This window comes from Crinia signifera, chromosome 2 (assembly GCF_055691185.1).
Source record: "Crinia signifera chromosome 2, ASM5569118v1, whole genome shotgun sequence".
Classification (NCBI taxonomy): domain Eukaryota; kingdom Metazoa; phylum Chordata; class Amphibia; order Anura; family Myobatrachidae; genus Crinia; species Crinia signifera.
The window spans coordinates 389069285-389092312 of record NC_139218.1 but is presented as its reverse complement, the minus strand read 5'-3'; the positions used below and the strand labels follow the sequence as shown (position 1 = coordinate 389092312).

At 45.2% G+C, this 23028-nt stretch overlaps 1 protein-coding gene across 15 annotated transcripts in view; it reads right to left on the bottom strand.

Annotated features, from left to right (window-relative positions):
• Positions 1-1783: 1783 nt before the first annotated feature.
• The window catches only part of DLG2 (discs large MAGUK scaffold protein 2), an 895737-nt gene continuing 874492 nt past the window's right edge, over positions 1784-23028 (bottom strand). For 5 of the 15 annotated variants that reach the window (XM_083170309.1, XM_083170306.1, XM_083170307.1 and 2 more), the window contains 6 exons: positions 19005-19055; positions 15768-15869; positions 14809-14981; positions 10751-10860; positions 6734-6825; positions 1791-4356 (listed from right to left, as the gene is read on the bottom strand). In XM_083170309.1, coding sequence (XP_083026435.1) covers positions 4250-4356; positions 6734-6825; positions 10751-10860; positions 14809-14981; positions 15768-15869; positions 19005-19055 — 635 coding nt within the window. In that variant the 3' untranslated portion in view covers positions 1791-4249. Of the gene's footprint in view, positions 4363-6733; positions 6826-10750; positions 10861-14808; positions 14982-15767; positions 15870-19004; positions 19056-23028 lie in introns of those variants that run through there. The other 10 variants (XM_083170315.1, XM_083170314.1, XM_083170303.1 and 7 more) reach the window with 8 other exon arrangements.

Here is a 23028-nt window from a genome sequence, read left to right as displayed (position 1 = left end):
CGTTACCGTCACACTCTATATAGCACCAATAGCGTATTCTGGCTCCTCCAAACTGACGATTTAGTATCATATTATGTTGTATGTACTAATGTCCCGCATATGACTCTAAATAAGGTGTATTACACCCAATACTTTCGTAGCTTTAGCACCAATGTGGTCTGAAATTTTTTACAATGGATATTTTCATTTTATTAGATTTTCTTTTCTGCTTTTTGTATTATACAAGTTCATAAGTGCCGCAGATACAGAATTTCAATAGAGCAATAAGGTCATTATAACATAAATCTCAAAACATTCAGACAGGTTAACAAATGTGGTGAACATAAATTATCGAGGACACCATTTCACATGGATTCTGCTTGTTCTCTTACACATTTAAATGACTATATATATATATATATATATATATATATATATATATACATAAAGTGCAGTGTTATTTCAATACTGTGAACAGTCACAAGAGACAGGCAGAGATATATATAATAAAAACAAGATAGAGGCGAGAATGGAAACCTGATTGTACTTAGCCGCTATGATACCCTTGGTGGGAACATGAGACAACAAATATAGGTCATTACAAATAAGGGACATGCTTAGGCTGCCTCTACTCATTGTGTTTTTGGCAGGATGCAGTTGAACAGGATCCTGTTTCGCAGGATGCAGCTTCTTGGGTCTGCACACCTCCTGTTTAGCAGGAAGCTTGTGTATATATCCTCTTGAGTAAGCATCTTGCTAAACAGACCCTGTTCAACTGCATCCTGCTAGAAATGTGAAGACAGAGCCATAGCTTTAAAATGTCCAGGCTCCTTCTTGCCAAACAGGGACCTGTCAAAACTCAATGTGTAGACGCCGCCTAATCTGTGAAAACAAACAAACCAAGTACAGAAAGTATAATTGGAATTTCAATCTTAAATGGCGGGAGATTAACAATTTTTCAAATTTGATTTCAAATCCATCCAGTCATTTATTTACTTGTTTATATAAATAAGTTATATACTGTAATCTATATTATTTTTAACCCAAGAAATGATAATAAGATGATTTGCGAACATCATAATTCAATTTACTAATGATTTGCGATTGAACAATATTTCATCTCATTAAGAAATCAGCAGCAATATGGGAAAATCTAGGTTGACACTATAACGATGTTGGCACGATATGCCGTTTTGTAACGACAAATTGTCTACATTGCTCACTGTGTAGGGCGACGAACACGTCAAACCTAGGAATATCATGAGCAACCTTATTAATGCAAATGGGAATTTGTTCCGATTTTGTAACAAGTGGCCATCACTCAAGTGTGTATGATATATATATATATATATATATATATATATTTATTTAAAATACTTGACTATGGGGCAGATGTACTAAGCCAAAGACAGTGTAGAGAGAAAAAGTACCAACCAATCAGCTCCTGTAATTTTTCAAACAAGCCTGTAATACCTCGCACCTGTTCTATTTGTAGCGGGGCAGTCCTGTTTTTATAGGACTGTCCCGCTGTCCCAGTGGCGTAACTATGAAAAAATCTCCCCCCCCGCCACAACTCTTTTGCACGCCCCCTCCCAACTCTTTTGCACGACCCCCCCCAACCACCTTACCCCTCCACATAGTGCCGGCGAATCAGTCTGCGCTGCGGCTCTCCGTCTCCCTGCTCTCCCAGCTCGTGCTGTCATAAAAAACATGTCACTCAGAAAATGGCTGCCCCCGTACAGCAGACCATTTTTAAGGATGCTAGAGGAGGCCTCTGTCTCCTCTAGCATCCTCAAAAACGGTCTGCTGTACGGGGGCAGCCATTTTCTGTGTTTCACATTTTTTATTGCAGACAGAGCCGGGAGAGCAGGGAGTCGGAGAGCCTGCGAAAGGTCCCGGGGCAGACGCAGCGGGTAACAATAGCTCCGCAGCCCCCCCCCCGGCGCCCTCACCTTCCAAGCACCTCCCGCCACCGCGGGGGCTGCTGGGCAATAGTTACGCCATTGCGCTGTCCAAACCTTGGGCTGCGGTCGGTGGGGGAGGGGAGCTCCATGGGAGCAGCGTGTAAGCAGCTGGTGAGCAGCGGCTTAATAGATGCATGTGCATGGCATCTATGCACAGTTGAGGGAGGAGCCTGTGGGTAATCCACCATTTCGGAGAGTGTCAGGGCATGCCCACACAGTGAGGCAGCCACGAGATCTGTGAGGCTCCACCCCTTTCCGCCATGGCTCTGCCCCCTTTTCAGGAGCATTCCGCGAGGAATGAAAAGCTGGAGCTATGAACCTGGCAGTTAGGAGCTGATCGGTTTGAAGCTTGATCCATCTGACCCATTGTATTTTATACTCAGCTATGTACTACTGAACCACTGTAGCAGCCCAGCATGTTAGTCGCTCTGGCCATGACCAATAAAGTGGCAATAAGGGTTCCCGTTTTTGCCATTATAACTGGGATCATTAGCCTATTTAAATTCAGGACTGTTGGGTGTAGAGTGAACAGCAACAATATATTCCCAGAAGAAAGCTACAGAATATCAAACCCAGAAATCTATGAGCAGGACATAGAGTAAAATTGGCTGCACAGAGCAGTCGGGCAAACCCAACATCAATGCAGCCAGTTAGTACGACCCAAGTATCAGGTCCTGTCCCGGCCATATTTACCAACACGCCCAATAATAATCCTCACGTGTTTGTTTTCAGGTCTGTACTTTCCTAGTCTGATTAATTTTGCACCGTTGCAAGACACTGACTAAGCTGGGGGCCGTAAAGCGTTTTGTCTTGTGATTAGTATTATAGCGATACAAATATAATCAAAATTAACTTAATTTAAAACATATATTTGCAGTGAAGGTATTCCCGACCCCCTTGATGAGGACGCCCGGTGGTGGTAGGTGGCTCCACATTTTTGGCCAAAAGTGCCTCAATTTCACTCCATGTTAAATCGTAGAGTTTAACTGTATTCTAATTATCCTGATGACCCGTGTTCTTAGTGCTAAGCGTGTGCACCTGCATATTCTTTTTTTTTCTGTGTAGAACTACAAGTCTCAGCAAGGTAGCATATATTATGTTTACAAATAGGGTGTTTAGTTGCTATGGGAAACATCCCCAAATTGTCTATGTCTCCATACTGTAGAAGTTGGCAATGAAGACCAAGTGGTTGGTAAAAGCTTCTTCCTCTGTATAATGTTCCATTTACAGCTTTCCGCAAAGGAAAAATAAACGTATCCAATTTGCAGATTAAAATCAGATGTTTTCCTATCACGTCCCTATATGCAAAACACTCATCTTTATAGCTTTCTGCCTCTCTCCGCTATAAAACCTATAGGAATCGGTTTAGGAAAAGGAACAACATTCAATTGTAACTTCACATTCATTCAGCCGTTAAACACTTTCAGTAAAAAATGTCTCGCTACAAGTTCCGTGACGCCAAATATTCTGTACAAATTTTTTTTTCTTAAAAATTTACACAAAAATAAATAAATAATACAGTTAGAGTCCTCGAGGCTTAAAAGACAGGTACACATGATCAAAAGTGGAACCCGACAGATGGATTTATCCATGGAAATCCAGAACAGTAAACATGCATTTGCGTTTTTAAAACTCGATCTTGCCTTTGATGACGGTAAAAAAAATAATGGGGGGAAAGAAAAACACAAAAACATTTAATGTAACGGAATTAACATGTCTGCAACCAAGATCCAACGGCCAACACAAAGACGACAATAGACAAACCTTTGTTAATGATATATGTTATCGTAGCCATGCTAACCATTTTGTTTTGAAAGAACTAAAATCCCATCTACCGCCGAATTGTTTTTAAAAAATTTTTTGTATGTATGGAAGTCAAGTTCATGTGTTTTAGGGAAAACCAGATAAAGAGGCCGGTTAGAGATATTTTCCATAGAGCAACCGGCACAACAAGCTCAGCCAGAGCAACAAAAGTCCATTTCATTGTTGCGTTGCGTTCCATGATGAGAGCGTGGTGCAGGTCAGAAGCGCCGAGTGCAAGTGGGCGTGATCTTGAGCATCAGACTTCTAATTAAGTTATTGGGGGCGCCAGCATCCATTTCCTGTCCGTGCAATGGCGGCACCACCAGCACTGTGAATCTTTTTCCCTTTGTGGAGCCATTATTTTTGCTGTACATTCGGTGATAACCCACAGACCGCAAGAACGGAATTACAAACAATTTTTTTTTTTAATTTAAAAAGTTCAAAGAAAGATTTAAAAGGGAATTCTTCTAAGTTTCTGTGTGAAATGACTGTTTGTAGCTAAATTATAACTTCTCTTTTGAAGGAATCCATATGAAGGGACCAGATTGTTCTTCGATTACCAATTTGCATGTGTTATAAATATCATCCAATGTGTCGCCTTGAACAATTGCTGTAAGACATGAAGTGCGATCACGTTAGTTTGCAATGTGTTACTGATTTTACTACCACATGTATTTAAAGCAATTTTAATGTGTAATGCTAGATCAGGGGTTCTCAAACTTGTTCCTCAGGACCCCACACAGTTCACGTTTCCAGGTCACCCGGCAGGTGCACAGATGCACTCATTACTCATTGAGACATTTTAAAAGATCTGCAGGTGGAGCTAATTATTTCACCTGGGATTCGTCCTGAGGACCGAGTTTGAGAACCTGTGTGCTAGATGATATTAGATGCTTATCTAGCTAATTGCTAGATGATTATTACTACGGAGCGGATATTGCCCCCTGACTCCTTGTACCAAGACAGCTATTGATACTACACAATGACGTAATGCTTATTTTGACTGTGATATTAATGAATCTCTATGGGTTTAATGAGAAGGACTCTAACTATAGTAGATAGGGCCATTATCAGCTCCTAGATGTGGATGTAATGTGATAAATTCCCCCCAAATTACAATGTATCTGCCTGCAGGCAGAGAACGCTGGGCAGGGGAAAGGGAACCAGAGGGAAGCGCAGATAATGCTATCTCAATATAGCATTATTATCACAGGGCTCTTATCATAATTTTTTTCTCAGTAAATTCAGGCAGACTACATTTCCCATTACTAGTATGGGAAATGTAATCTGGTTACTAAAATGGCAATTTAACAGCATGCAGGACAACTATGCTTCAATTTCCTATTAGCACATTCAAGTCATACTTGCCTACCTTCCCGGAACCTGCGAAAATCAGGTGGCCCTCCTGGCCCCCTGGAAAGGTGGGCAAGTATGCCGCATTCCCCCTGATGCCCCTCACCCCTCCACGGCCACCCACTTACAGAAGTGGGCAGACTGAAGGGGACCCATTCATGTGATATACGCCAATTCGCATAATCGTAGCCCTGCTCCCGCTATAAAGTGTCTATTTTACAGAACTTCATAGTGGGAGGTGGAGCCACAATGAGGCAATCATGTGGCCATTCCCACCCTATCCACCCACCTCCCCAACAGCCGCGCCCCCAATACCACAACACGCGGGGGAAATGAAGTCGGTAAGTATGATTCTGGTTATACTTAAAGTGGGTAAAAACAAAGTTTTCACATTATTTTAGTAACATTATTTGGTACTTGTTTCCTAGCACGGCGCCACCGATTTTAATTGTATCCATCAAGTCATAAAAAATCGCGTCGATCGACCCGATTTTTACATTGGAATGTAGCCAACCCGAAGTGCGGCGAGCGCAGCGGTACGAGTCCTCAGACCTTTTCATACCCCTACTATCCACGTCGGCGTGGAGTTGATTTTATAAAGTGTGGCGAGCGCAGCGAGCCACCGAGCCCGAAGCGTGGCGAGCGGACGTGCATAACTTCACAGGTATACGCGTCCCCGCGCGGGGCTCGCCACGCTTCGGGCTCGGTGGCTCGCTGCGCTTGCCACACTTTATAGAATCAACTCCACGCCGACGTGGATATTAGGGGTATGAAAAGGTCGGAGGACGCGTACCGCTGCGCTCGCCGCACTTCGGGTTGGCGTCAATAGTGGGGTGGCGTTAACAATGGGGGGGCATTAAACATACTTTTTAACCATATTCAATGTGAAATGGGCCATATTGGCCCATTTCACATTGTCACCTATGTAAAATCGGGTTGATCGGGTTGATCGCATCGCAGCCCATTATAATGGCCCGCGACCGACGCGATCAACCCGATTTTCACTTTAAAAATAATTTAACATTGTTCCTATGGGAAAATCTCGTTGATCGCGTCGGTTGCAGCACGGCCCTTTATTAAGGGCCGCGATGGACGCGATCAACGCGATTTTCTCTTTCACCGGCAAATTAGCTGGTGATTGACAGAAAATCGGGTCCATCGCGTTCATTGTATGCCTTAAGTACCTTAAACTTAAGGCATACAATCAACGAGATAGGCGCCGTGCTAGGAAACAAGTACCCATTATTTTAATAAATATGCCCTTAAACCAGGGTTTGTAACATAGATGAAACATACTGAGACCAGTAATAATTGTTTCATTATCATCCAAGCCAAAACATACAAGACAGAAACCAAAATTCAACTCAGGAGGTCAAATGTATTAAAACCGTATTTAAAAAATAAAAATAAACACCCAAATCGTAAATATCTATCTGATAGGGCAGTCATTATATGAAACAGAACATAAAAGCTAAATCTCTGGCACTGAATGGGTTAAATCCGACCTAGCACAGGAGGAAAAATCTCATTATTTTATGCAAATTTCGCAATGTAGGCAAAACACAGATTAGCTCTGATCTATTAAGCAAGAGAGGAGGATTTATTTCTTAAATAATAAGTAGCGAAAGTGTCACCTGTAAAAAACTCGCCAAATTCCTGTTCTAATTTCAGCGCCCGGTCGTAGGTTTTCTTGGCCTGGTCCTCCGTCAGACGTTTGCTGATTTCCCTTCAAGAAATAAAACAAGAGAGGGACGTCGTATTTTACTAAAGGAGTTTATTGTATATTATGTTTGTCTCATTTAATTTTAGGACTAATAGCACATAAACATAGAACGATATATAAAAATAATAAAAAGCACAATACAATAGTGCACTTCTAGATATATAAGTTAATATAATATATAATATATATGGATGGAGGTGTTGCTGATCTCTAGACTAATCCATTTGAGCTGAAAATTTGTGTATTAGGGGAGCTGGTTCAATGTGGGCAGTCCATTCAGTAAAGTCCAGTTTCTACAAATAAAAGTGTTTTCTGACGCGTTTCATCATCTGCTGACAACTTTTTCAAAGGTATGAAAAAGTTGTCAGCAGACGACGAAACGCGTCAGTACTTTTATTTCTAGACACTGGACTTTCCTGAATGGACTGCCCACATTGAACCAGCTCCCCTAATTCCTTACCACTGCCTTTTCACTGAGAAATTGTCCACTAATGAGGACACGAGCACCTCTTCGCAGCAGAAAACACAGTCAGGTGTATAGATACCCACAACTTCCAATTTTCAGCTCAAATGGATTTTTCTGGGGATCAGCGACATCTCCATCAAGCTGGACTCCACCATAAGTATAACTTGTTTTCCATTGTCCTTTCAACCTATATTTTCTCATCTAGAAGTGCACTATTATATTGTATTTTTATGATTTCTATATATCGTTCTATGTTTATATGCTATTCGTCCGAAAATTAATAGAATAAATGTTGTATTTTAGTAATGTTCTGAGGACGTCAGACCGAGAGAAATCACAAAGCCCTTTGCATCATTGAGTATGTACGATAATGGGTATGCCGGAGTATGTGCGGTAATGGGTATGCCGGAGTATGTGCGGTAATGGGTATGCCGGAGTATGTGCGGTAATGGGTATGCCGGAGTATGTGCGGTAATGGGTATGCCGGAGTATGTGCGGTAATGGGTATGCCGGAGTATGTGCGGTAATGGGTATGCCGGAGTATGTGCGGTAATGGGTATGCCGGAGTATGTGCGGTAATGGGTATGCCGGAGTATGTGCGGTAATGGGTATGCCGGAGTATGTGCGGTAATGGGTATGCCGGAGTATGTGCGGTAATGGGCATGCCGGAGTATGTGCGGCAATGGGTATGCCGGAGTATGTGCGGCAATGGGTATGCCGGAGTATGTGCGGCAATGGGTATGCCGGAGTATGTGCGGCAATGGGTATGCCGGAGTATGTGCGGTAATGGGTATGCCGGAGTATGTGCGGTAATGGGTATGCCGGAGTATGTGCGGTAATGGGTATGCCGGAGTATGTGCGGTAATGGGTATGCCGGAGTATGTGCGGTAATGGGTATGCCGGAGTATGTGCGGTAATGGGTATGCCGGAGTATGTGCGGTAATGGGTATGCCGGAGTATGTGCGGTAATGGGTATGCCGGAGTATGTGCGGTAATGGGTATGCCGGAGTATGTGCGGTACTGGGTATGCCGGAGTATGTGCGGTACTGGGTATGCCGGAGTATGTGCGGTACTGGGTATGCCGGAGTATGTGCGGTAATGGGTATGCCGGAGTATGTGCGGTAATGGGTATGCCGGAGTATGTGCGGTAATGGGTATGCCGGAGTATGTGCGGTAATGGGTATGCCGGAGTATGTGCGGTAATGGGTATGCCTGGAGTATGTGCGGTAATGGGTATGCCGGAGTATGTGCGGTAATGGGTATGCCGGAGTATGTGCGGTAATGGGTATGCCGGAGTATGTGCGGTAATGGGTATGCCGGAGTATGTGCGGTAATGGGTATGCCGGAGTATGTGCGGTAATGGGTATGCCGGAGTATGTGCGGTAATGGGTATGCCTGGAGTATGTGCGGTAATGGGTATGCCGGAGTATGTGCGGTAATGGGTATGCCGGAGTATGTGCGGTAATGGGTATGCCGGAGTATGTGCGGTAATGGGTATGCCGGAGTATGTGCGGCAATGGGTATGCCGGAGTATGTGCGGTAATGGGTATGCCGGAGTATGTGCGGTACTGGGTATGCCGGAGTATGTGCGGTACTGGGTATGCCGGAGTATGTGCGGTAATGGTATGCCGGAGTATGTGCGGTAATGGGTATGCCGGAGTATGTGCGGTAATGGGTATGCCGGAGTATGTGCGGTAATGGGTATGCCGGAGTATGTGCGGTAATGGGTATGCCGGAGTATGTGCGGTAATGGGTATGCCGGAGTATGTGCGGTAATGGGTATGCCGGAGTATGTGCGGTAATGGGTATGCCGGAGTAGGTGCGGTAATGGGTATGCCGGAGTATGTGCGGTAATGGGTATGCCGGAGTATGTGCGGTAATGGGTATGCCGGAGTATGTGCGGTAATGGGTATGCCGGAGTATGTGCGGTAATGGGTATGCCGGAGTATGTGCGGTAATGGGTATGCCGGAGTATGTGCGGTAATGGGTATGCCGGAGTATGTGCGGTAATGGGTATGCCGGAGTATGTGCGGTAATGGGTATGCCGGAGTATGTGCGGTAATGGGTATGCCGGAGTATGTGCGGTAATGGGTATGCCGGAGTATGTGCGGTACTGGGTATGCCGGAGTATGTGCGGTAATGGGTATGCCGGAGTATGTGCGGTAATGGGTATGCCGGAGTATGTGCGGTAATGGGTATGCCGGAGTATGTGCGGTAATGGGTATGCCGGAGTATGTGCGGTAATGGGTATGCCGGAGTATGTGCGGTAATGGGTATGCCTGGAGTATGTGCGGTAATGGGTATGCCGGAGTATGTGCGGTAATGGGTATGCCGGAGTATGTGCGGTAATGGGTATGCCGGAGTATGTGCGGTAATGGGTATGCCGGAGTATGTGCGGTAATGGGTATGCCGGAGTATGTGCGGTAATGGGTATGCCGGAGTATGTGCGGTAATGGGTATGCCGGAGTATGTGCGGTAATGGGTATGCCGGAGTATGTGCGGTACTGGGTATGCCGGAGTATGTGCGGTACTGGGTATGCCGGAGTATGTGCGGTAATGGGTATGCCGGAGTATGTGCGGTAATGGGTATGCCGGAGTATGTGCGGTAATGGGTATGCCGGAGTATGTGCGGTAATGGGTATGCCGGAGTATGTGCGGTAATGGGTATGCCGGAGTATGTGCGGCAATGGGTATGCCGGAGTATGTGCGGCAATGGGTATGCCGGAGTATGTGCGGCAATGGGTATGCCGGAGTATGTGCGGCAATGGGTATGCCGGAGTATGTGCGGTACTGGGTATGCCGGAGTATGTGCGGTACTGGGTATGCCGGAGTATGTGCGGTACTGGGTATGCCGGAGTATGTGCGGTAATGGGTATGCCGGAGTATGTGCGGTAATGGGTATGCCGGAGTATGTGCGGTAATGGGTATGCCGGAGTATGTGCGGTAATGGGTATGCCGGAGTATGTGGGGTAATGGGTATGCCGGAGTATGTGCGGTAATGGGTATGCCGGAGTATGTGCGGTAATGGGTATGCCGGAGTATGTGCGGTAATGGGTATGCCGGAGTATGTGCGGTAATGGGTATGCCGGAGTATGTGCGGTAATGGGTATGCCGGAGTATGTGCGGTAATGGGTATGCTGTCAATGGGGTCAAAACTCAATAGGTCAACCACTATTGTCTACAGGCCATAGGCCGACACCTTAAAAAAGGTTGACATGGCTTAGGTGGACAGAGACAAAAAGTCGACACAAGCAACAGGTTAACATAGAAATGATCAACATGAATTTTTCATGTTTTTCCCCCCAGAACAGGTGTTTTTCATACTTTACTATCCGCGTGGACATAGAGGGAGAATACAGTAGGGTGCCATAAGCTCCTCCCATAATTCATGTCTAACATTCCACACAGCATGTCCCCCATTACGGCTGTATCGCCCCCAGTCCAGTCATGTAAAATACTCACATTAATGAATCCACAGATTTGGGTTTGATGAAGATCGCTATAGGATAAAGTTGTGCTACTTGTAGTCGCTTGATAGCGTTTCCTGATACGTCTAGAATACAGTGCTTCCCCTGTTACATGGAAACAAAAACAAAATAATTGGAGCACAACACAGAAAAGGGGGTCAGTATGCAAATAGGCTTGGGGTCGGGAGAGTTGGCGTGTCCTAGCGCAACTCTAATTGCATTAAAAATTAAACGGCTTATACGGAAGCATTGCATTAGCTGCTCCAAATACTAATTGACGTCTATAATATGTGTACAGCTCATATACAGATATTTCTTAATCATAAACTCCTAAAAGTTCCTTAAAACAAACTGATTCTTTTGTAACTGTACACGCACCAAAGCCGCACTGCGCACAAGGAGCGAGTGAATAGTGATAGTGTACAAGATGGCAGCTGAGTCATCAGCATATTATCCACTGAGTCCACGGAGAGGAAAATCACAGCAGTGCATGCAACTGCATGACCTCTGTATGCCTAACTGCATGGCCTCTGCATGACTGCAACCGCATTGCCTCTGTATGCCTAACTGCATGGCCTCTGCATGACTGCAACCACATGGCCTCTGTATGCCTAACTGCATGGCCTCTGCATGACTGCAACCGCATTGCCTCTGTATGCCTAACTGCATGGCCTCTGCATGACTGCAACCGTATGGCCTCTGTATGCCTAACTGCATGGCATCTGCATGACTGCAACCACATGGCCTCTGTATGCCTAACTGCATGGCCTCTGCATGACTGCAACCGCATGGCCTCTGTATGCCTAACTGCATGGCCTCTGCTTGACTGCAACGGCATGACCTCTGTATGCCTAACTGCATGGCCTCTGCATGACTGCTACTGCATGACCTATGTATGCTTAACTGCATGGCTTCTGCATGTCTGCAACTGCATGTCCTCTGTATGTCTGCAACTGCATGGCCTCTGCATGTCTGCAACTACATGGCCTCTGCATGACTGCAACCACATGGCCTCTGTATGCCTAACTGCATGGCCTCTGCATGACTGCAACTGCATGACCTCTGTATGCCTAACTGCATGGCCTCTGCATGTCTGCAACTGCATGGCCTTCGCATGCCTCATTACTGCATGGTCTTTGCATGACTGCAACTACATGGCCTCTGCATGTCTGCAACTGCATGGCCTCTGCATGACTGAAACTGCATGGCCTCTGCATATCTGCAACTGCATGGCCTCTGTATGTCTGCAACTGCATGGCCTCCACATGCCTCCCTCATAACTGCATGGTCTCTGCATGACTGCAACTGCATGGCCTCTGTATGTCCTGCAACTGCATGGCCTCTGTATGCCTCATAACTGCATGGTCTCTGCATGACTGCAACTGCATGGCCTCTGCATGTCTGCAACTGCATGGCCTCTGCATGTCTGCAACTGCATGGCCTCTGCATGCCTAACTGCATGGCCTCTGTATGCCTAACTGCATGGCCTCTGCATGACTGCAACTGCATGGCCTCTGCATGACTGCAACTGCATGGCCTCTGCATGACTGCAACTGCATGGCCTCTGCATACCTCATAACTGCATGGCCTCTGCATCACTGCAACTGCATGGCCTCTGCATGATTGCAACGACATGGCCTCTGAATGACTGCAACGACATGGCCTCTGCATGCCTCATAACTGCATGTCCTGCAACTGCATGGCCTCTGCATGCCTCATAACTGCATGGTCTGCGTGTCCTGCAAATGCATTGCCTCTGCATGCCTCATAACTGCATGGTCTGCGTGTCCTGCAACTGCATGGCCTCCGCATGCCTCATAACTGCATGGTCTCTGCATGCCTCATAGCAGCATGGTCTCTGCATGTCCTGCAACTGCTAAGGGGCTATACCAGGGGCAGTGGGGGGAAGACAGGGGTAATTCTGTCCTCAGGACAACTTCCCAGTAAGTACACTGTTAACAAAAACTATCCTATGCAATTGTGTCGTTACTAGTTCCATAACAGGGTGTATACAATTACAATCTGCTCTTTTTTTTCTAAACAAAAAAAAAATTAATTGAGTGCAACAAAATAGGATTTTATGAAATTCAAACAAAAATAAGACCACAGTTTGCTTATTGCATGTTTTTCAGTCCTGCTTGCTGAAAGGGGCCACAAGCATGCAGAAGCAGACCTCATGGGGCCCTAGGCTATGTATACTGGTTTGGGGCCCTCTTCCCTCAATCTATATTTCTGCTGCTGATTGCAGTCTGAAGCGATAGAGTACCTCGGCGCGTGCACAATCTACTGATTAATGCTCAGCCGTGTGACCATCGACATCGCGTACAAATCTGAATCAGGCTCTAGGCCTTTTGGAAGTAGGATTAATCCCTGTGTCACATTTACAGTAACCTGACTGTCCACATAGAGCGGGTGAGACCATTCTGTAGCCGGGTCCCTGTGATGTCATAATGTCATGTAGTACTAGCTCAATGCTCCTCTAGGATCTTTTGGACGGCCAGGATATCTTTATGCCCCTTGGGACCTGCTGGACCCTAGGTTGCCTTGTGGAAAATTTGTCTCTGAAATCATGAGTTTACTCACTGGAAGACACTTTCGTTGGGTGTCCAAACTCAATTAGGCCACTTCACTGGTCTACAATTATTGATTAAACTTGTATAGAGAAACCCCATTGCTCCATCACTGCTCCATCACCAACCACCCCATGGACTCTTAGTTGTCCTGCAAAACCACTCCAGGCATTCCCTAAGGTAATCGGCTACTTCTCCTAGTAGGTTCAGAGCACATCCACTGACCACCTCTCTTCCAACTGCTGCTACTGATTCTGCTACAGATAAAGGTCTTTAAGATGAATGCAGGCCTGCAGCTGTCACACACTGGGGAGGCCCAATGACCATTGATGGTTTACCACCGATAGTCAATGGCAGAGGTCCATAGGTGAGCACTTGCGGTGTGCAGGATGCATCTGCGCACCTCTTAGACAGCACCAACCCCTTTCTAAAGCTCCTCCTCCCAACATCATGTCCGGCTCCCAGGCAGCCTCTTTTTGATTTCAAGATAACTAACATGAAGTTGGCATTGTTGTCTTCCTGCGTGGTGGCTAAGATTGGGTTGGAGACAACAGCTCCTTGGGCGTACCAGTCTATGTCTAGGACTAGGTTTTGGGTTCGCCTCTTTCTCCGATTGCCCCACCTTTTTCCCTGACTGTCTCGCCTCTTTCTCTGATTGTCCTGCTTCTTTCCCTGATTGCTCTGCCTCTTTCTCTGATTGGCATGCCACTTCCACATGCCCCGCAGTAGTTATGCCCAATGATTGTCCAAGCCATCAATGGTTTTCTGCCATCAATATAAAGTAACAAGGACATATTTCGACGGAGACCATTGATGATAAACCATTCAATAGCATCCCTACCGCACTCATGAATTAACATGTACAGGCCTACATGTATACTCAGAATAGCCACTAGCGGATGGACTGAATTGCCACCTCTGTCACCTTTCACTATGGGGCGTGCGGTGGGGTGAGGCACGCTCACGTATATGCCATACTCACGTATATGCCGGAGTTTTGAACTTATAAAGTATGTCAAAAATACAAATAATATATATATAAAAAAATATATTTTTATTATTCTAATAATTTTTATACTCAAAACTCTGGAGTAAAAAGTCTATGGGAGGTGAGGCGCTGCCTCACCTGGCTATCTTTTCTGTGCATCTCTTATCAAAACTCAGCGAATCTCCAGCAGTGTATACTGCTGCACACGTGTATAATGCCCACATGTACCCCAGGGCTCATAAATTGTGTGCAAATCTGGCTCTGGTTTGCCTCACCGCACGTCCCTGGTTGCCAAATCCCCCCCCCCCCCCCCCAGCACATTAGAGTATCGGGATTGTTTTTTTTTTACCTGCCAATATCGGGATTATAATAAATTGTTGCTTTCAGTGAAATGTTGCTTTTATTAATTTATCATCTCTGAAGGCTCGAATAGATGTTTCTATCATGTAGCAGAAATATTCCTGTCTGGTAATAGTAGGCAGAGCAGGAACTTACCCTTTCCGCCACAAACTTTACAGATTGTACACTAGTTCCATACAAATTCTCGTTGTACTGCCCGGCCTCTATGAATTTGTGCTCCTGAATGTCTTTTTCCATCTGTTCCCTAGATATGACAAAATGGTAATCTCTGCCGTCCACTTCGTAATCTCTCTTTGGTCTTGTTGTATCTGTAGGGGACAAAAGCATCAATCAGTCACAGAGACAGGCTTCAGCACGCTGCTAATTTTTGCAAAAAAAAAAAAAATGAAATCCCTTGTCCAATCAAAGCATTAGAACACTTGTAGCGACCATGAACGTCGGACATTTTCAGACCATTTAGTATACTGTGAGTTGCAGGCGCCGACGCGATCTCGGTGCTAGAGTTAAGGCAGCAATCACTTTTACGGCAAAAGTAGCTTGCGGTATCCCTTTACCTGGTAATTGTTGTCTTCATAAGACATACTAAGCCAAGGGACACATCTGTGTAGCACAACATAACCCAATTCCTCTTGGCAATATTAAATCATTATGATGGAGAAAAAATGATCAGTTCAGTTTATGTCTTGTGTTTGACCGTAAGAGAGCAGAACAATTAATAAAGTTTTTGCTAAATCCTATTAATACTAATTGAAGGATCAACATTATAATTAGAAATATTATTGTCCCCCTCCTTTGTTTGTCAGGTCAGAGAGTAGTGGCGGATCCCGGGGTGACAATATACACTGGATTTGATTCTTCTGCACAAAAGGAACTCATAATGCATTATAAAGATAGTAAATCACAAAGTAAATCTTGTTTTCTAATTCGCTCATTTATCCCTAAGTGTCTGTGTTCTGTTTCCAAAGCATCTTATTAAGGGAATCTTATCAATATCTTCGATCCTTCCCAGAGTCTATCTGGACCGGCGTAGAGCAAGTATCCAATCTTTATTAACGTGTTGTTTCTTCATTAAGGTAAAAGTCATTTGTACTTACGTGGAACGCAGGAGCCAAATTTTTCAGGAAATTCAGATATCAAGTCGTCATTGACTCTGTCTTTCATGGGACCAAGAATAATGACCGGCCTGGTGTAATTAACTGCAGAGGAGACAAGTAATTCATTGTGTTATGTTTAGCATCCTGTGCCTTATATACTGTACAGCGTTATCCAATATGAATTCTCAGTAGGTTATAAAGTAAGTAACCCTGGATAATTCACAATGCAAATCACTTATCCAAACTTACAAACTTTTATGCTCCACCCAGGAGATTGCAGTAGTGGGGGGTGCAGTTTAAAGGGTCCAGGTGGGGGGTTGTGGTGACTTAATTTAATTAGCATAATTTTCCCCACGCCCCTCGGTGATTTGCAACGCCATGCTGCAGTGGGTGGGATTTTTTGCTGTGACTCACCGGGCATTGAACCTACTAGCCTAGTAATTTTCAAACTCGGTCCTCGGGACCCCACACACAGGTCACCCGGCAGGAGCGCTGCGTAGCACCAACTGTCACAATTAAAAAAAAACACAGGTGACCTGGAAAATGATCTGTTGGGTCGCGAGGACAGAGTTTGTGAACCTGTGTACTAGCCAGAAGGATGAGTACTCTCTGGTAAATCTAGGGAAACCTGAAATTCTGGAGAGGGAAAATATGAATCTCTGTGTTAAAAAAGGTATCTTAAAGGCGAAAGAGTTACAATAATTATATATGTGTACTTTGAGAAACCCTTCATCATTACAGAGGCATGAGGCACCTCGGAATCTTTACCCCATGCCTCAGTAAGGTGACATTCATTGATAGGCTGAATACCGAACGCCTCTGGAGGAAATCTCACTCTCTGGAAGACTTCCTCCATTTCAAGTTTATTCTCTCCTCCTACAGCGCTGCTCTCTCCTATACCAAACAATCTTTCTTCAAATCTCTCATCTCTTCCCATTCCTCCAATCCCCGACGTCTCTTTGATACTTTCAACACTCTACTTCGCCCTGCACCAACCCTCCTCCCTTCATCCCTCACTGCCACTGACTTTGCCTCCTTCTTCCTCTCTAAAATTGAGGTTATCCGACATGATATCTCCTTCCATACCCCCTCTGCTGCCCACCCACCCCAATCATCCTCCCCTACCAACTACCCCACTCTGTCATCCTTCTGCCCTACTACAGCTGAGGAAGTCCACTCCTTCATCTCATCCTCTCCCCCCTCTACCTGTCCCTTGGACCCTCTCCCCTCCCGTCTCCTCAGTTCCCTCTCCCCCACTGGCTGCTCCCACCTTGCTCACCTCTTTAACCTATCTCTTTCTACTGGCATCTTTCCCTCACCCTTCAAACACGCTCTGGTCTCGCCTATTCTTAAAAAAACTAATCTGGACCCTTTATCTCCCACAAGCTACCGCCCTATCTCTCTTCTCCCATTTGCCTCTAAAATACTAGAACGGCTGGTTTACAGGCGTCTCACCAGCTACCTGTCTGACCACTCCATCCTAGATCCCCTTCAATCTGGCTTTTGCCCACTTCATTCCACTGAGACTGCCCTAGTGAAAGTCACCAATGACCTGCTGTCAGCCAAATCCAAGGGTCACTTCTCCCTGCTTATCCTTTTGGACCTATCTGCTGCCTTTGACACTGTGGATCACCCTCTCCTCCTCCACACACTCCAAAACATTGGCCTCTCTGGCACAGTCTTCAACTGGTTTTCCTCTTACCTCTTCAACCGTTCCTTCTCAGTCTCTGCCTCTGACTCTACCTCACCACCTTCTATCCTTCCTGTCGGGGTCCCTCAGGGTTCCGTCCTTGGCCCCATTCTGTTCTCTCTGTACACCTCCTCTCTGGGTGCACTCATTAACTCCTTTGGCTTCCAATATCACCTCTATGCAGATGACACCCAAATCTACCTCTCCTCCCCTGATCTGTCCCCCACTGTTTTCTCTCAAGTTTCCAACTGCCATCTCTACCTGGATGTCTGAGCGATTTCTGAAGCTGAATATGGACAAAACCGAACTTATTATCTTTCCCCCACCCAGAGCTATGCCCCCTACTAATATCTCTATCACTGTTAACAACACCATCATCTCCCCTGTTCCCCAACTCCGCTGCCTGGGTGTCACTCTTGACTCCTCCCTCTCCTTTGCACCCCACATCCAAGCCCTGGCCCATTCTTGCCGGTTCCAGTTACGCAACATTGCTCGCATCAGGCCCTTTCTCTCACAGAGTGCAACTAAGCTGATCATCCACTCATTGGTCATCTCACGGCTTGACTACTGTAATGCTCTTCTCACTGGCCTCACTCAATCCCAACTAGCTCCTCTCCAATCTGTCCTCAATGCTGCAGCCAGGCTTATCTTCCTCTCCCGCCGCTCTAACTCTGCTACTCCCCTTCAACAAAATCTGCACTGGCTTCCATTCCCCTACAGAATCCTCTTCAAACACCTCACACTCACATACAGGGCCATCTCTAATTCCATTGCTCCCTATATCTCTAACCTCATCTCCATTCATACACCCTCCCGCCCTCTACGGTCAGCTGACGATTGTCGTCTCTCCTCCACCCTGATCACTGCTTCCCATGCTAGAGTACAGGACTTTGCCCATGCTGCACCCCTTCAGTGGAACGCACTCCCTCGCTCCATTAGACTCTCCCCGACCTTGCAAAGCTTCAAACGGGCACTGAAAACTCACCTATTCATCAAAGCGTACCCTTCCACTGCATAAACCAGCTGGTTCTCCGACCCCTTGCCTGTTTACATCCTGCTATCTAACCACCACCCCCTCGCTTGCACCTCTTGTAATCTGTCTGTTTCCCCTTCCTACTAGATTGTAAACTCCTCCGAGTAGGGCCCTCTTCCCTCCTGTTGTCAAAGCCCACTTCTCTTCACATTTCACTCACAGCTCTCCTTTACTCTAACACTCAGTGACCATCTTCGTCTGCATACTCATCTCCATCATTGGCCTCAAGCCTCTAGTTGTATGTTGATTGGGTCCTCACTACTTACATTTAAGCTGTAATGTGTATTGATCTGTGGCGCTCTTTATTTGTACTGTATTTTTGTTATTTATTCAATGTTATGCCAAGTTTTGTCTCCCTGTATTGTTCCTTTGTACGGCGCTGCGAAACACTTGTGGCGCCTTATAAATAAAATTATAATAATAATAATAATAATAATAATAATAATAATAATACTTGCTTCGCCCCATTGTATAGGAAACAGGCAATATGACAAAAGCTCTATCGGAAACTTACTCTCCTGTCGGGTAACTGGCTCATACGACAGAATACAGTCCTCTTGTCCTCCTAGTATGGGAAGAAAAAGAAATTAAAAGTCATTAAACACTGGTATAAAGTCTAAAAAGCACGATGATCCCCACGGAGAAAAAGAGAGAGATTGTCCTGTGGGGCTGAATTATTATAGTGCTGAATTATTGATCATGTTACACAATGTTGCCGGAATCTTTGAAAATGTGTAATTAAACCGATTCCTCAGAGTGTGGGAAAACTGTTTCGCCGTCCGACCAATCAATAAAATATAAAACAGTTGGACTCCTCCCCCTGGAAAACATTTCCTTTTGATCCTAATTTTGCGATAAGGAGAAATGAGAAGAACAAAACAAGGATAGTTAAGATGAACAGTAAAAAGGAATCTTATAACATGCAATGAGTGTTATCTGTGGCTCAGGGAAAAGGCATCTGCCTTACAGCTCTCTAACTACAGGTAACAGCGGAGTATTAAACTGCTCCGACTGTCACAGCAGTTGACAGGGCATGCTGGTTCTTTCAGTTCAACAAGAGCTGCTGCATACTGCAGATCATTCAACAATTGTGGTATGAGAATCTGTCTTGTGGAGAAAGATACCGTCCATGTCCATTTTTTATTTTAATATATTTGTATTTTATTTAAATTGGATGTGACCCTACTTTCACAACCGCAGTATATAATTTTCTCTCCCGTGACTTAAATTGTAATAATTGCTGCAGGAGAAGCTGGGATGTCCTTGTACTGACATCATTTCATAGAAGTATGCTCCAATATTTCCTCCAGCCCAGAAAGTTTTTTATTCAGCTTGCGGTATATTCATTTGACATCACAACTGTTTTCAGGGACAAAATTCCAAACTCCGAAAAGGGAAAATAATCCCTTTATTAAATAACTTTGGGTTACTGTCCATGTGCAGTAAAACATTCCGGCACGATCCATGATCCAGCCTAGAGGCTGGATCATGGATTGTGCCTCTCCCTGATTATTCCTATGTAATAATTTTATTTTAAGGCTCTTTCACCCAATCTAAAAATGACATTCGGCCAATAAACTCGGCCATTTTTCAAAAACTTCCTGACGTAACTGAGGCTTGGATAAGAGTCCGTAACCACCAGAGAGAGAATGGTCTAGAGAAAGCTTTTGCTATTTGTAAAGCATCTGGGCCCATGATTTTTTATCAGGGAGGTGTAACAGCGCCCTCTTTGGTGTACCGCAGTAAAGATTTGTGACAGAGCTCCGATACAGACAAACCCCCCACGCTTGGCCACACCCCCCAGTAATGAGACCCGACAGGTCACATGGCAGATCTGGGGATGGGTCATTGCCTGGCTATCTCCTAAATCTTGGAGAGGCAGAACCGGGGAATGGAATGGGCGATCAAGCTTAGGCAGAGTACAATAGCGGTGCATTAACAGTATTCTATATACCTTTTGGTATTATTAAATATGGTACACAGAGCTGTTCCATTTTACCGTCACCAGGAATCCCCCCTCCCCTAGGTGGCAGCACTTTACGCCGCTGCCTGTGTTACTGAGGACGAATACAGGATCCTGACAACTTAACGCCGGTCTCTTTGAAATGGCCGCCTGTCCTGGTCTCCTATGTGTCATTGTGGAAAATAAATTCAGATTGTGCAGCCTGTTTCTGCTCTCTGGAGAAACACTTCACCTTTTATAGAAATGTTTTACAGTTAATTGGAGAAGCTGCATCTTGACCTATTTTCTTGCATGATGAAAGCTAACCAGTTGCACTGAGATCACAGGAGATGCAGCTGAAAGAGGCAATAACTCTTCCAGCAAAAGTGATTATTAGTTAGGATTAATTATATGGGAAAACAAATAATTTTTGATGTGGATTGCGGAAATTGGCGTTTATCAGGGAGACGGCTGAAATGTTTGACCGGCGGAGCAGGTGTTTTGCTTAAAAGGAAACTTTTGAGAAAATAGATCAACCTGGTGTTGTAATAACTTACAAATAGGCCTTGCTGGTGCTACTTAGATCTATAATGGATGTTATTTACTTCCTGCGATCTAGATGGGACTCGCTCGCTGCCCGGGCTGTCCGTTCCTCCGGGGCTAATATAATAAATTCCACTCTTCACCTACATTTTTGCGCACTCGTTTCCAGATTTTTGCAGAATATCCTGATCTGTTTCAGAGTTCCTGGTGCTATAGTATTACAGGCTTAAAGACCCATCCAGGCCTTTGACTTGTATTTCAAGAACCCAAATGGTTTTGAGAATTGGTCAGTGCCCGAGGCAAGCGCGAGTCTCCTGTTGCATGTTGCACAGTGCCATACACAGGGCTATTCACCAGAACTGCAGAACCCTCTCTTCTCTCTTGCATCTCCTTCTATATTTATGCCATTTGCTCCTGGATGTCCCATCACTTTCCTAAACAAGTCTAGCACTTAGCTAATGGTCTTGAGTGATATTACCATCACCCTTCTGTTTCTACTTCAATTATTTGGCTGACTCTACCTCCCTTATAGTTTGTAAGCTCTCCTCCTTATAAGGGCCCTCTTCCCATGGGTGCTTCTTACCCTGCCATCAGGGGCTCTGAACGTATCTGCTTGCCCAACAACTGGAATCACAGGTTCAGCCAGTGCTACTTGGGAAGTTACAGTGACTTTGTTCCATTCCCGGAATCTGTAGATGTCTGAATCATTGGTTGAATGTGGCCAGTTTCATGAGTGCAACTACTGTATGGTTTGGACCTATATCATAAATATCAACCACCATGGTGAGCATTTAATCAGTGCTAAGCTGTTCATACAAATTAGATGGATGAACTTAAAACTCCGTCGCTGGCAGTTAAGACATGACCGGAAACAAGAACACGTTGGATTGTTCTACATATAGGAACTTAAAGTCTATACTAAATAATGTATGTACGATTTGTTTAATTGGAATGGCAAACACATTTACTGGTTGCAATGGAAATCATGTTACAAAAACAATATTTTATGATAATCTGGGGTGTACTCGGGTTAACCCTTGCTGTGAGTACAGCCTGAATTGTGCTTCTGGGGCCAAGGTGGTGAAGCCACATCAGCATGTGAGCCTGACCCTGACTCTCTTACTATACCCTGAATCGGCTGGCACTTGCGCTGGTCTTAGACTCCGCCACTAATAGCCGCCTTTCCACGGCAGACTAGCTCCTCCCCAACCAAGTCTGGGCACTAGTAAGAGGATAAACTGACTAAATAACAAATGATAACTAGGCTGAATATAAATTAGAGCATGCGGCCTTGCAAACCGGAGCTGAACATAGGATTTGCGGCCTTTACCTCTATAATGCGAACAAAACTATAACCAAGGTATTGCGGATATGTTTACAACCTAACCGCCTAAGTGACACCATCGCCAGGCTAGACCAAAGCCTCTGGCATCTCCCGGAGACAAACAACCAAGAAACATACACAAGACAAGATGGCACGTGATTGGGCCTGTGCCCTAACCGCCTCCATGACTCTTTCTCAGGACCTGAGCTACGGCTCCGGCTGGCGCTGGGAGAATACCAATGGCAGATTGTAATGAAAGGTGCGAATCCAACACAATGGGTGGGGAAGCCGCTGATACTCACAGAAGCTGGACAAAGACCAGATACAATGGTTCTCTGACACAGGCAGGGCCTCTTAGACTGGAGGTAATCTAGGACACAGCTGCTGCACTGAGGTCTAAGAAACACAGGCTGGAATAACCTGAACTCTGGAGTAATCTCAGAAAGGAGTTTGCTGGGATGCTGAGAATCTCTGGGCACATAGAAATGGAACAAGGACTATACTAAGAGTATCACAGGAATAAACAAGACTTCGGAATGCTGAGAGCATACCTATATACCAAGTGGATTAGGAGGCAGCCACACCCAAAGACTAAAGGTATGCATGAAAACAAGGCAAAGTGGATCAGCCAAAACCTGGAGTGCTGATCCGGTGTGTACATAGAAAACCACACAGAACATGAATAACAGTGACTGCTGCCCTTGACACATTATAGCAATATTATATTGA